The 15,131-nt window shown below is 57.0% G+C and overlaps 1 protein-coding gene across 1 annotated transcript in view; it reads right to left on the bottom strand.

Annotated features, from left to right (window-relative positions):
• The window catches only part of LOC147113191 (dynein regulatory complex subunit 5-like), a 53,253-nt gene that overhangs the window by 5,911 nt on the left and 32,211 nt on the right, over nucleotides 1–15,131 (bottom strand). The window contains 3 exon segments of the mRNA XM_085998104.1: nucleotides 4,311–4,472; nucleotides 4,474–4,520; nucleotides 4,523–5,326. Of these exon segments, the coding sequence (XP_085854230.1) occupies nucleotides 4,311–4,472; nucleotides 4,474–4,520; nucleotides 4,523–5,326 (1,013 nt within the window).

Here is a 15,131-nt window from a genome sequence, read left to right as displayed (position 1 = left end):
CAGCACGGGTTAGATACAGAGTAAAGCTCCCTCTACACTGCGCCATCAAACACTCCCAGGGCAGGTACAGCACGGGTTAGATACAGAGTAAAGCTCCCTCTACACTGTCCCATCAAACACTCCCAGGGCAGGTACAGCACGGGTTAGATACAGAGTCAAGCTCCCTCTGCACTGTCCCATCAAACACTCCCTGGGCAGGTACAGCACGGGTTGGATACAGAGTAAAGCTCCCTCTGCACTGTCCCATCAAACACTCCCAGGGCAGGTACAGCACGGGTTAGATACAGAGTAAAGCTCCCTCTACACTGCCCCATCAAACACTCCCAGGGCAGGTACAGCACGGGTTAGATACAGAGTGTGATGAAATATTTCCATTCATCACTGCCTGTGACTGAGATCAGTTTCAGTGTCATTTCCCTTCCCCCAGACCTCATTGTATTGTGTACTGGAATGTGCTGTATTGTATACTGGAATGTGCTGTGTGTAGGGCTCCGCCCATACCTGGCCCCGTTTGTAAGCTAGCTTCAGTCTAGCCCCAATCTCCAGAAGGATGACATCTCTCTCGCTTACGTGTTTCGTTCTAAGTTAATAAAAGCCTTGTTTTGTTCTGCTACCTTCGAGTCTCGGAATTATTGAGCCACATCACAGAGTAAAGCTCCCTCTACACTGTCCCATCAAACACTCCCAGGGCAGGTACAGCACGGGTTAGATACAGAGTAAAGCTCCCTCTACACTGTCCCATCAAACACTCCCAGGGCAGGTACAGCATGGGTTAGATACAGAGTAAAGCTCCCTCTACACTGACCCATCAAACACTCTCAGGGCAGGTACAGCACAGGTTAGATACAGAGTAAAGCTCCCTCTACACTGCCCCATCAAACACTCCCAGGGCAGGTACAGCACGGGTTAGATACAGAGTAAGCTCCCTCTACACTGTCCCATCAAACACTCCCAGGGCAGGTACAGCACGTGGTTAGATACAGAGTAAAGCTCCTTCTACACTGTCCCATCAAACACTCCCAGGGCAGGTACAGCACGTGTTTAGATACAGAGTAAAGCTCCCTCTACACTGTTCCATCAAACACTCCCAGGGCAGGTACAGCACGGGTTAGATACAGAGTAAAGCTCCCTCTACACTGCCCATCAAACACTCCCAGGGCAGGTACAGCACGGGTTAGGTACAGAGTAAGCTCCCTCTACAATGTCCCATCAAACATTCCCAGGGCAGGTACAGCACGGGTTAGATACAGAGTAAAGCTCCCTCTCCAGAGCCCCATCAAACATTCCCAGGGCAGGTACAGCACGGGTTAGATACAGAGTAAGCTCCCTCTACACTGCCCCATCAAAGACTCCCAGGGCAGGTACAGCACGTGGTTAGATACAGAGTAAAGCTCCCTCTACACTGTCCCATCAAACACTCCCAGGGCAGGTACAGCACGGGTTAGATACAGAGTAAAGCTCCTTCTACACTGTCCCATCAAACACTCCCAGGGCAGGTACAGCACGTGGTTAGATACAGAGTAAAGCTCCCTCTACACTGCCCCATCAAACACTCCCAGGGCAGGTACAGCACGGGTTCGATACAGAGTAAAGCTCCCTCTACACTGTCCCATCAAACACTCCCAGGGCAGGTACAGCACGGGTTAGATACAGAGTAAGCTCCCTCTACACTGCCCCATCAAACACTCCCAGGGCAGGTACAGCACGGGTTAGATCCAGAGTAAAGCTCCTTCTACACGGTCCCATCAAACACTCCCAGGGCAGGTACAGCACGGGTTAGATACAGAGTAAAGCTCCCTCTACACTGCCCCATCAAACACTCCCAGGGCAGGTACAGCACGGGTTAGATACAGAGTCAAGCTCCCTCTACACTGTCCCATCAAACACTCCCAGGACAGGTACAGCACGGGTTAGATACAGAGTAAAGCTCCCTCTGCACTGTCCCATCAAACACTCCCAGGGCAGGTACAGCACGGGTTAGATACAGAGTAAGCTCCCTCTACACTGTCCCATCAAACATTCCCAGGGCAGGTACACCACGGGTTAGATACAGAGTAAAGCTCCCTCTCCAGAGCCCCATCAAACATTCCCAGGGCAGGTACAGCACGGGTTAGATACAGAGTAAGCTCCCTCTACACTGCCCCATCAAACACTCCCAGGGCAGGTACAGCACGGGTTAGATCCAGAGTAAAGCTCCTTCTACACTGTCCCATCAAACACTCCCGGGGCAGGTACAGCACGTGGTTAGATACAGAGTAAAGCTCCCTCTACACTGCCCCATCAAACACACCCAGGGCAGGTACAGCACGGGTTAGATACAGAGTCAAGCTCCCTCTACACTGTCCCATCAAACACTCCCAGGACAGGTACAGCACGGGTTAGATACAGAGTAAAGCTCCCCCTACACTGTCCCATCAAACACTCCCAGGGCAGGTACAGCACGTGGTTAGATACAGAGTAAAGCTCCCTCTACACTGTCCCATCAAACACTCCCAGGGCAGGTACAGCACGTGGTTAGATACAGAGTAAAGCTCCCTCTACACTGTTCCATCAAACACTCCCAGGGCAGGTACAGCACGGGTTAGATACAGAGTAAAGCTCCCTCTCCAGAGCCCCATCAAACACTCCCAGGGCAGGTACAGCACGTGGTTAGATACAGAGTAAAGCTCCTTCTACACTGTCCCATCAAACACTCCCAGGGCAGGTACAGCACGTGGTTAGATACAGAGTAAAGCTCCCTCTACACTGTCCCATCAAACACTCCCAGGGCAGGTACAGCACGTGGTTAGATACAGAGTAAAGCTCCCTCTACACTGCCCCATCAAACACTCCCAGGGCAGGTACAGCACGGGTTAGATACAGAGTAAGCTCCCTCTACACTGTCCCATCAAACACTCCCAGGGCAGGTACAGCACGGGTTAGATACAGAGTAAAGCTCCCTCTACACTGTCCCATCAAAAGTTTAATCAACACTGCCCTAAGCAGGAAACCAACTCTAATCCCAGGGAAGCACGTAATACTGACTCATCTGCTAGTTCTATTGCTCACACCTGGGTGAGATACCAATTCAGTAAGAATGAATGCTGAATATTGGGGTGCGTGCGATGTAATTATTGGTCTCCCTCTGTTGCCCCTCCCCCCCGAAGCCTGCCACTCATGGTTGCACTTGCTTCCCTCACCGAGGTAGCCATGGATATGCGGACCAGCTCAGTGTAACTGTGGTTTCATCCCATACTCCGCGTGCACCAGCCCATTCCAGCAGGAGCAGCTGGATAGTGACCTGGGATAGGAGTCCCATTTTGGAGTGTCCACTGCTGGCTGGTTCAGCCCAGCTAACTCTGCACAGGCAACGTGTTGGCGCTGGAGCCTCCACTGACATCCTAGAAAGTCTCCTTCCCCTTAGAAAACCACCCACCACACATGATGGATCCATGGCCAGGTGGATTAAGCACAACCTACTGAAACCCAATGGCATAGGTGGCCATAGCTGGGTGGTAACAATTGGCCCTGGCAATCCGCTGGGCAAACCTGCCCGCTTGATCAGCACCCCATCCACCACCTTAAACATTCACTCCCTCCACCACCGGCGTACCGTGGCTGCAGTGTGTACCATCTACAAGATGCACTGCAGCAACTCGCCAAGGCTTCTTCGACAGCACCTCCCAAACCCGCAACCTCTACCACCTGGGACAGGGTGGTGCTTGGGAACACCACCACCTCCAACTTCCCCTCCAAGTCACACACCATCCTGACTTGGAAATATATCGTCGTTCCTTCATCATCGCTGGGTCAAAATCCTGGAACTCCCTCCCTAACAGTACTGTGGGAGTACCTTCACCACACCGACTGCAGCGGTTCAAGGCGGTGGCTCACCACCACCTTCTCAAGGGCAACTAGAGATGGGCAATAAATGCTGGCCTTGCCAGCGACGCCCACATCCTGGAGAAAGAATAATTTTTTTTTAAATTCAGGGATAGGAAGGGTCATAAGCTCCTGATCACGGTCTGGTGGTCCCTTTCTGGACAGAGTGCGTGTGTCGGCATTGGGCACGGACAGGGTGGAGTTCAGCTGTGGTGGTCCGGACATTGGACAGGACAAATGGCCACTCGAGTGAAGGATGGAGGCTGGGAGTGTCTGCAGTTCTGAAATCCAGCAAGAGTCAATGCTTTCAGGAGAGTGGGGGGGGGGGGAGGGTTAAGTGCCTTACAGAAGCATATGGGAGCAGTGGATACCTCACAGCTTGGTTTACATGGGTCACTCTAATCAATAGCCACATTGCTGTACATCCAACCTCACCCCCACATACTGACCGGGCCTATATTATTGCAGGAAATGTTGATGGACTTCAGGGTTTGGTTCTTCATCAGAAGTTCAGAGATAACCACAGCCACAGACTCAGTCAGCTCATTGCTTCCCAAGTTGATGTCTTCCACCGAGGACTTCACAAGTGCTCGTGCCAAGGCTTCTCCCCCCCTCATCCCCAATCTGGTTGAGGCGAAAGTTGATGGATTTGAGGGTGAGAAGCGCTTGACTTTGTAGGAGATGGCCTTGGCTCCGTAAGCTTTGATGCGGTTGTTGCACAGGTTGACTTTCTCCAGCTTGGTCCTGTGGAGGAGCTTGGCCAAAACCTTTGCCCCATTGTCCTCGATCAAGTTGTGCGACAGGTCCAGTTCCATCAGCGAGGGGTGGTTCAACATGTACTTGACCAGCACTCGCAGCTTCTCGTCGTCGATCTTGTTCCGAGGGAGTTTGAGCACCTTCAAGCTCTTGCAAGAATGGATGGCCTTCGCCAGGGAGAAGCAGTCTTGGTAAGTAAATTGAAATATATTCCATTCGAAATTCATGCCGCAGTCCTTAACTCCATAGGTCACGTCCAGCTCTTCAAGATTTGGGAGCTTGCTGAGCAATATGCTGAAGTCAAAGTGGTCCATTGAAGGTCCATTCACATCACTATCACTGCCAGCGTCCGAAGACTCGTCATCTGCCGTCTCAGGGACCTGCTTGACGGGCGGAAGGAGCTGGGCAATGTCTAACTTCTTCACGTAGCCTCTACAGAGTGGTATCAGCTCCAGGACCACCTTTACGTCGGTGGTGTCTGGGACAAAGTACTCGATGATGTTCTTCAGCAGCCGTTCGAAGAACATTCTCTTCCAGCTGTCTCCGTACCTGGAGGTGTCGCACACCTCCCAGCATTCCAGGCAGCACCTTCTCCAGTAGCCCTCGTCGCTGACCAGGTTCGCTGTCACCTGAAGTGGGATATTGGTGGAGATCTTGGCCAGCACCTTGCGCTTGTGCTCCTCCAGAAGTTGATTCAAAAGTGGATGCACTGCGGTGGTAAAAGAGGGCATAGGGCAGGTGAGTGAGTCAACGGCACAAAGCTCGAGAATCACAGCCAACGCACCGACCGTTGTGGAGATCATTTGCAAAGTACAGCTACTCCTCTTAGACTGATACAACACAGAAAGAGGCCAGTCGGCCCATCGTGCCTGTGCTGGCTCTTTGAAAGAGCTCTCCAATTAGGCCCACTCTCCCCTGCTCTTTCCCCTCAGCCCTGCAAATTTTTCCCCTTCAAGTATTTACGCAATTCCCTTTTGAAAGTTACAATTGAATCTGCTTCCACCGCCCTTTCAGGCAGTGCATTCCAGATCACTGCGTAAAAGCATTTCACAGAATCACAGAAACCCCACAGTGCAGATAGAGGCCATTTCGGCCCATCGAGCCTGCACCGACACATATCCCACCCGATCCCCGTAACCCCTACACATATCCCACCCGATCCCCACGTATTTAATCCCCCTAACACTAAGGGTCAATTTATCATAGCCAATCAACCTAACCTGCACATCTTTGGACTCTCCACATCTCCCCTCTGGTTCATTTGCCAATTACCTTAAATCATATTATTTAATTTTATTTTCAGCATTCAACTCCTAATTTCCAAAACAAAAAGCAAAAAGTAAAAACTGCAGATGTTGGAAATCTGAAACAAAAACAGGGAATGCAAAAAAACACTCGGCAGGTCAGGCAGCCTATGTGGAGAGAGATACTGAGGAGTCCATGTCTCAGGATCCGACCCTCAGTCAAAATGGGATATTACCGATAATCAGCACGTACTCGCACTCACTCCCTCTCACAAACACACACTCGGTTCCTCTCACACGCACACACTCGCTCCCTCTCACAAACACACACTCGGTTCCTCTCACACGCACACACTCGCTCCCTCCCTCACGCACACACTCGCTCCCTCTCACACGCACACACTCGCTCCCTCTCACACGCACACACTCGCTCCCTCTCACACGCACACACTCGCTCCCTCTCACACGCACACACTCGCTCCCTCTCACACGCACACACTCGCTCCCTCTCACACGCACACACTCGCTCCCTCTCACACGCACACACTCGCTCCCTCTCACAGGCACACACTCGCTCCCTCTCACACGCACACACTCGCTTCCTCTCACACGCACACACTCGCTTCTTCTCACACGCACACACTCACTCCTTCTCACACACACTCACTCACTCCTTCTCACACACACTCGCTCCCTCTCACACGCACACACTCGCTCCCTCTCAAACGCACACACTCGCTCCCTCTCACACGCACACACTCGCTTCCTCACACGCACACACTCGCTCCCTCTCACACGCACACACTCGCTCCCTCTCACACGCACACACTCGCTCCCTCTCACAGGCACACACTCGCTCCCTCTCACACGCACACACTCGCTTCCTCTCACACGCACACACTCACTCCTTCTCACACACACTCGCTCCCTCTCACACGCACACACTCGCTCCCTCTCACGCACACACTCGCTTCCTCTCACACGCACACACTCCCTCCCTCTCACACGCACACACTCACTCCCTCTCACACGCACACACTCGCTCCCTCTCACACGCACACTCGCTTCCTCTCACGCACACACTCCCTCCCTCTCACACGCACACTCGCTTCCTCTCACACGCACACACTCGCTTCCTCTCACACGCACTCGCTCCCTCTCACACGCACACACTCGCTTCCTCTCACACGCACTCGCTCCCTCTCACACGCACACACTCACTTCCTCTCACATGCACACACACTCGCTTCCTCTCACGCACACACTCGCTTCCTCTCACACGCACACACTCGCTCCCTCTCACACGCACACACTCGCTTCCTCTCACACGCACACACTCGCTCCCTCTCACACGCACACACTCGCTTCCTCTCACACGCACACACTCGCTTCCTCTCACACGCACACACTCGCTCCCTCTCACACGCAGACACTCGCTCCCTCTCACACGCACACACTCGCACTCGCTCCCTCTCACACACACACACTCGCACCCTCTCACACGCACACACTCGCACTCGCTCCCTCTCACACGCACACACTCGCTCCCTCTCACACGCACACACTCGCTCCCTCTCACACGCACACACTCGCTTCCTCTCACACGCACACACTCGCTTCCTCTCACACGCACACACTCGCTCCCTCTCACGCACACACTCGCTCCCTCTCACAGGCACACACTCGCTCCTTCTCACACGCACACACTCGCTCCCTCTCACACGCACACACTCGCTCCCTCTCATACGCACACACTCGCTTCCTCTCACACGCACACACTCGCTCCCTCTCACACGCACACACTCGCTCCCTCACACGCACACACTCGCTTCCTCTCACACGCACACACTCGCACTCGCTCCCTCTCACACGCACACACTCGCTCCCTCTCACGCACACGCTCGCACCCTCTCACACGCACACACTCGCTTCCTCTCACATGCACACACACTCGCTTCCTCTCACGCACACACTCGCTCCCTCTCACACGCACACACTCGCTTCCTCTCACACGCACACACTCGCATCCTCTCACATGCACACACTCGCTTCCTCTCACACGCACTCGCTCCCTCTCACACGCACACACTCGCACCCCCTCACACACACACACACTCGCTTCCTCTCACACGCACACACTCGCTTCCTCTCACACGCACACACTCGCACCCTCTTGCACGCACACACTCGCTCCCTCTCGCACGCACACACTCGCTCCCTCTCGCACGCACACACTCGCTCCCTCTCGCACGCACACACTCGCTCCCTCTCGCACGCACACACTCGCTCCCTCTCACACGCACACACTCGCTCCCTCTCACACGCACACACTCGCTCCCTCTCACGCACACACTCGCTCCCTCTCACAGGCACACACTCGCTCCTTCTCACACGCACACACTCGCTCCCTCTCACACGCACACACTCGCTCCCTCTCATACGCACACACTCGCTTCCTCTCACACGCACACACTCGCTCCCTCTCACACGCACACACTCGCTCCCTCACACGCACACACTCGCTTCCTCTCACACGCACACACTCGCACTCGCTCCCTCTCACACGCACACACTCGCTCCCTCTCACGCACACGCTCGCACCCTCTCACACGCACACACTCGCTTCCTCTCACACGCACACACTCGCTTCCTCTCACACGCACACACTCGCTTCCTCTCACACGCACACACTCGCTCCCTCTCACGCACACACTCGCTCCCTCTCACAGGCACACACTCGCTTCCTCTCACACGCACACACTCGCTCCCTCTCACACGCACACACTCGCTCCCTCTCACACGCACACACTCGCTTCCTCTCACACGCACACACTCGCTCCCTCTCACACGCACACACTCGCTCCCTCTCACACGCACACACTCGCTCCCTCTCACACGCACACACTCGCACTCGCTCCCTCTCACACGCACACACTCGCTTCCTCTCACACGCACACACTCGCTTCCTCTCACACGCACACACTCGCTTCCTCTCACACGCACACACTCGCTCCCTCTCACGCACACACTCACTCCCTCTCACAGGCACACACTCGCTTCCTCTCACACGCACACACTCGCTCCCTCTCACACGCACACACTCGCTCCCTCTCACACGCACACACTCGCTTCCTCTCACACGCACACACTCGCTCCCTCTCACACGCACACACTCGCTCCCTCTCACACGCACACACTCGCTGCCTCTCACACGCACACATTCGCTTCCTCTCACACGCTCACACTCGTTCCCTCTCACACGCACACACTCGCTCCCTCTCACACGCACACACTCGCTCCCTCTCACACGCACACACTCGCTCCCTCTCACACGCACACACTCGCTCCCTCTCACACGCACACACTCGCTCCCTCTCACGCACACACTCGCTCCCGCTCACACGCACACACTGGCTTCCTCTCACACGCACACACTCGCATCCTCTCACACGCACACACTCGCTTCCTCTCACACGCACTCGCTCCCTCTCACACGCACACACTCGCACCCCCTCACACACACACACACTCGCTTCCTCTCACACGCACACACTCGCTTCCTCTCACACGCACACTCTCGCTCCCTCTCACACTCACTTCCTCTCACACGCACACACTCGCTTCCTCTCACACGCACACACTCGCTCCCTCTCACACGCACACACTCGCTCCCTCTCACACGCACACACTCGCTTCCTCTCACACGCACACACTCGCATCCTCTCACACGCACACACTCGCTCCCTCTCACACGCACACACTCGCTCCCTCTCACACGCACACACTCGCTTCCTCTCACACGCACACACTCGCATCCTCTCACATGCACACACTCGCTTCCTCTCACACGCACTCGCTCCCTCTCACACGCACACACTCGCACCCCCTCACACACACACACACTCGCTTCCTCTCACACGCACACACTCGCTTCCTCTCACACGCACACACTCGCACCCTCTTGCACGCACACACTCGCTCCCTCTCGCACGCACACACTCGCTCCCTCTCGCACGCACACACTCGCTCCCTCTCGCACGCACACACTCGCTCCCTCTCGCACGCACACACTCGCTCCCTCTCACACGCACACACTCGCTCCCTCTCACACGCACACACTCGCTCCCTCTCACACGCACACACTCGCTTCCTCTCACGCGCACACACTCGCTTCCTCTCACAGGCACACACTCGCTCCCTCTCACACGCACACACTCGCTCCCTCTCACACGCACACACTCGCTCCCTCTCACACGCACACACTCGCTCCCTCTCACACGCACACTCGCTTCCTCATACGCACACACTCGCTCCCTCTCACACGCACACACTCGCTCCCTCTCACACGCACACACTCGCTTCCTCACACGCACACACTCGCTTCCTCACACGCACACTCGCTTCCTCACACGCACACACTCGCTCCCTCTCACGCACACACTCGCTTCCTCTCACACGCACACACTCGCTTCCTCTCACACACACACACTCGCTTCCTCTCACACGCACACACTCGCTTCCTCTCACACGCACACACTCGCTTCCTCTCACACGCACACACTCGCTTCCTCTCACACGCACACACTCACTCCTTCTCGCACACACTCGCTTCCTCTCACACGCACACACTCCCTCCCTCTCACACGCACACACTCGCTTCCTCTCACACGCACACACTCGCTTCCTCTCACACGCACACACTCCCTCCCTCTCACACGCACACACTCGCTCCCTCTCACACGCACACACTCGCTCCCTCTCACACGCACACACTCGCTCCCTCTCACACGCACACACTCGCTCCCTCTCACACGCACACACTCGCTCCCTCTCACACGCACACACTCGCTCCCTCTCACAGGCACACACTCGCTCCCTCTCACACGCACACACTCGCTTCCTCTCACACGCACACACTCGCTTCTTCTCACACGCACACACTCACTCCTTCTCACACACACTCACTCACTCCTTCTCACACACACTCGCTCCCTCTCACACGCACACACTCGCTCCCTCTCACACGCACACACTCGCTCCCTCTCACACGCACACACTCGCTTCCTCACACGCACACACTCGCTCCCTCTCACACGCACACACTCGCTCCCTCTCACACGCACACACTCGCTCCCTCTCACAGGCACACACTCGCTCCCTCTCACACGCACACACTCGCTTCCTCTCACACGCACACACTCACTCCTTCTCACACACACTCGCTCCCTCTCACACGCACACACTCGCTCCCTCTCACGCACACACTCGCTTCCTCTCACACGCACACACTCCCTCCCTCTCACACGCACACACTCACTCCCTCTCACACGCACACACTCGCTCCCTCTCACACGCACACTCGCTTCCTCTCACGCACACACTCCCTCCCTCTCACACGCACACTCGCTTCCTCTCACACGCACACACTCGCTTCCTCTCACACGCACTCGCTCCCTCTCACACGCACACACTCGCTTCCTCTCACACGCACTCGCTCCCTCTCACACGCACACACTCACTTCCTCTCACATGCACACACACTCGCTTCCTCTCACGCACACACTCGCTTCCTCTCACACGCACACACTCGCTCCCTCTCACACGCACACACTCGCTTCCTCTCACACGCACACACTCGCTCCCTCTCACACGCACACACTCGCTTCCTCTCACACGCACACACTCGCTTCCTCTCACACGCACACACTCGCTCCCTCTCACACGCAGACACTCGCTCCCTCTCACACGCACACACTCGCACTCGCTCCCTCTCACACACACACACTCGCACCCTCTCACACGCACACACTCGCACTCGCTCCCTCTCACACGCACACACTCGCTCCCTCTCACACGCACACACTCGCTCCCTCTCACACGCACACACTCGCTTCCTCTCACACGCACACACTCGCTTCCTCTCACACGCACACACTCGCTTCCTCTCACACGCACACACTCGCTCCCTCTCACGCACACACTCGCTCCCTCTCACAGGCACACACTCGCTCCTTCTCACACGCACACACTCGCTCCCTCTCACACGCACACACTCGCTCCCTCTCATACGCACACACTCGCTTCCTCTCACACGCACACACTCGCTCCCTCTCACACGCACACACTCGCTCCCTCACACGCACACACTCGCTTCCTCTCACACGCACACACTCGCTCCCTCTCACACGCACGCTCGCTCCCTCTCACGCACACGCTCGCACCCTCTCACACGCACACACTCGCTTCCTCTCACACGCACACACTCGCTTCCTCTCACACGCACACACTCGCTTCCTCTCACACGCACACACTCGCTCCCTCTCACGCACACACTCGCTCCCTCTCACAGGCACACACTCGCTTCCTCTCACACGCACACACTCGCTCCCTCTCACACGCACACACTCGCTCCCTCTCACACGCACACACTCGCTTCCTCTCACACGCACACACTCGCTCCCTCTCACACGCACACACTCGCTCCCTCTCACACGCACACACTCGCTCCCTCTCACACGCACACACTCGCACTCGCTCCCTCTCACACGCACACACTCGCTTCCTCTCACACGCACACACTCGCTTCCTCTCACACGCACACACTCGCTTCCTCTCACACGCACACACTCGCTCCCTCTCACGCACACACTCACTCCCTCTCACAGGCACACACTCGCTTCCTCTCACACGCACACACTCGCTCCCTCTCACACGCACACACTCGCTCCCTCTCACACGCACACACTCGCTTCCTCTCACACGCACACACTCGCTCCCTCTCACACGCACACACTCGCTCCCTCTCACACGCACACACTCGCTGCCTCTCACACGCACACACTCGCTTCCTCTCACACGCTCACACTCGTTCCCTCTCACACGCACACACTCGCTCCCTCTCACACGCACACACTCGCTCCCTCTCACACGCACACACTCGCTCCCTCTCACACGCACACACTCGCTCCCTCTCACACGCACACACTCGCTCCCTCTCACGCACACACTCGCTCCCGCTCACACGCACACACTCGCTTCCTCTCACACGCACACACTCGCATCCTCTCACACGCACACACTCGCTTCCTCTCACACGCACTCGCTCCCTCTCACACGCACACACTCGCACCCCCTCACACACACACACACTCGCTTCCTCTCACACGCACACACTCGCTTCCTCTCACACGCACACTCTCGCTCCCTCTCACACTCACTTCCTCTCACACGCACACACTCGCTTCCTCTCACACGCACACACTCGCTCCCTCTCACACGCACACACTCGCTCCCTCTCACACGCACACACTCGCTTCCTCTCACACGCACACACTCGCATCCTCTCACACGCACACACTCGCTCCCTCTCACACGCACACACTCGCTCCCTCTCACACGCACACACTCGCTTCCTCTCACACGCACACACTCGCATCCTCTCACATGCACACACTCGCTTCCTCTCACACGCACTCGCTCCCTCTCACACGCACACACTCGCACCCCCTCACACACACACACACTCGCTTCCTCTCACACGCACACACTCGCTTCCTCTCACACGCACACACTCGCACCCTCTTGCACGCACACACTCGCTCCCTCTCGCACGCACACACTCGCTCCCTCTCGCACGCACACACTCGCTCCCTCTCGCACGCACACACTCGCTCCCTCTCGCACGCACACACTCGCTCCCTCTCGCACGCACACACTCGCTCCCTCTCACACGCACACACTCGCTCCCTCTCACACGCACACACTCGCTTCCTCTCACGCGCACACACTCGCTTCCTCTCACAGGCACACACTCGCTCCCTCTCACACGCACACACTCGCTCCCTCTCACACGCACACACTCGCTCCCTCTCACACGCACACACTCGCTCCCTCTCACACGCACACTCGCTTCCTCATACGCACACACTCGCTCCCTCTCACACGCACACACTCGCTCCCTCTCACACGCACACACTCGCTTCCTCACACGCACACACTCGCTTCCTCACACGCACACTCGCTTCCTCACACGCACACACTCGCTCCCTCTCACGCACACACTCGCTTCCTCTCACACGCACACACTCGCTTCCTCTCTCACACACACACTCGCTTCCTCTCACACGCACACACTCGCTTCCTCTCACACGCACACACTCGCTTCCTCTCACACGCACACACTCGCTTCCTCTCACACGCACACACTCGCTTCCTCTCACACGCACACACTCACTCCTTCTCGCACACACTCGCTTCCTCTCACACGCACACACTCCCTCCCTCTCACACGCACACACTCGCTTCCTCTCACACGCACACACTCGCTTCCTCTCACACGCACACACTCCCTCCCTCTCACACGCACACACTCGCTCCCTCTCACACGCACACACTCGCTCCCTCTCACACGCACACACTCGCTCCCTCTCACACGCACACACTCGCTTCCTCTCACACGCACACACTCGCTTCCTCTCACACGCACACACTCGCTTCCTCTCACACGCACACACTCGCTTCCTCTCACACGCACACACTCGCTTCCTCTCACACGCACACACACTCGCTTCCTCTCACGCACACTCGCTTCCTCTCACATGCACACACTTGCTCCCTCTCACACGCACACACTCACTCCCTCTCACACGCACACACTCGCTCCCTCTCACACGCACGCACTCGCTCCCTCTCACACGCACACACTCGCTCCCTCTCACACGCACGCACTCGCTCCCTCTCACACACTCGCACTCGCTCCCTCTCACACGCACACTCGCTCCCTCTCACACGCACACACTCGCACTCGCTCCCTCTCACACGCACACACTCGCTTCCCCTCACACACTCGCTCCCTCTCACACGCACACACTCGCTCCCTCTCACACACACTCGCTCCCTCTCACACGCACACACTTGCACCCTCTCACACGCACACACTCGCTCCCTCTCACACGCACACACTCGCACCCTCTCACACGCACACACTCGCTCCCTCTCACACGCACACACTCGCACCCCCTCACACGCACACACTCGCTCCCTCTCACACTCGCTACCTTACACGCACACACTCGCGCGCCATCCCTCTCACGCACCCACTCGCGCGCCATCCCTCTCACACGCACACTCGCCCTCGCTCCCTCTCACATGCACACTCGCCCTCGCTCCCTCTCACACGCGTACACTCGCAGCCCCTCACACTCGCTCCCTCTCACACGCACACACTCGCGCTCCATCCCTCTCACACGCACACTCGCCCTCGCTCCCTCT

The sequence above is a fragment of the Somniosus microcephalus genome, chromosome 9 (genome assembly GCF_052327205.1).
Source record: "Somniosus microcephalus isolate GS21.2 chromosome 9, FLI_Smic_1.0, whole genome shotgun sequence".
Taxonomy (NCBI): domain Eukaryota; kingdom Metazoa; phylum Chordata; class Chondrichthyes; order Squaliformes; family Somniosidae; genus Somniosus; species Somniosus microcephalus.
This window is presented reverse-complemented; position numbering and strand designations above follow the sequence as displayed.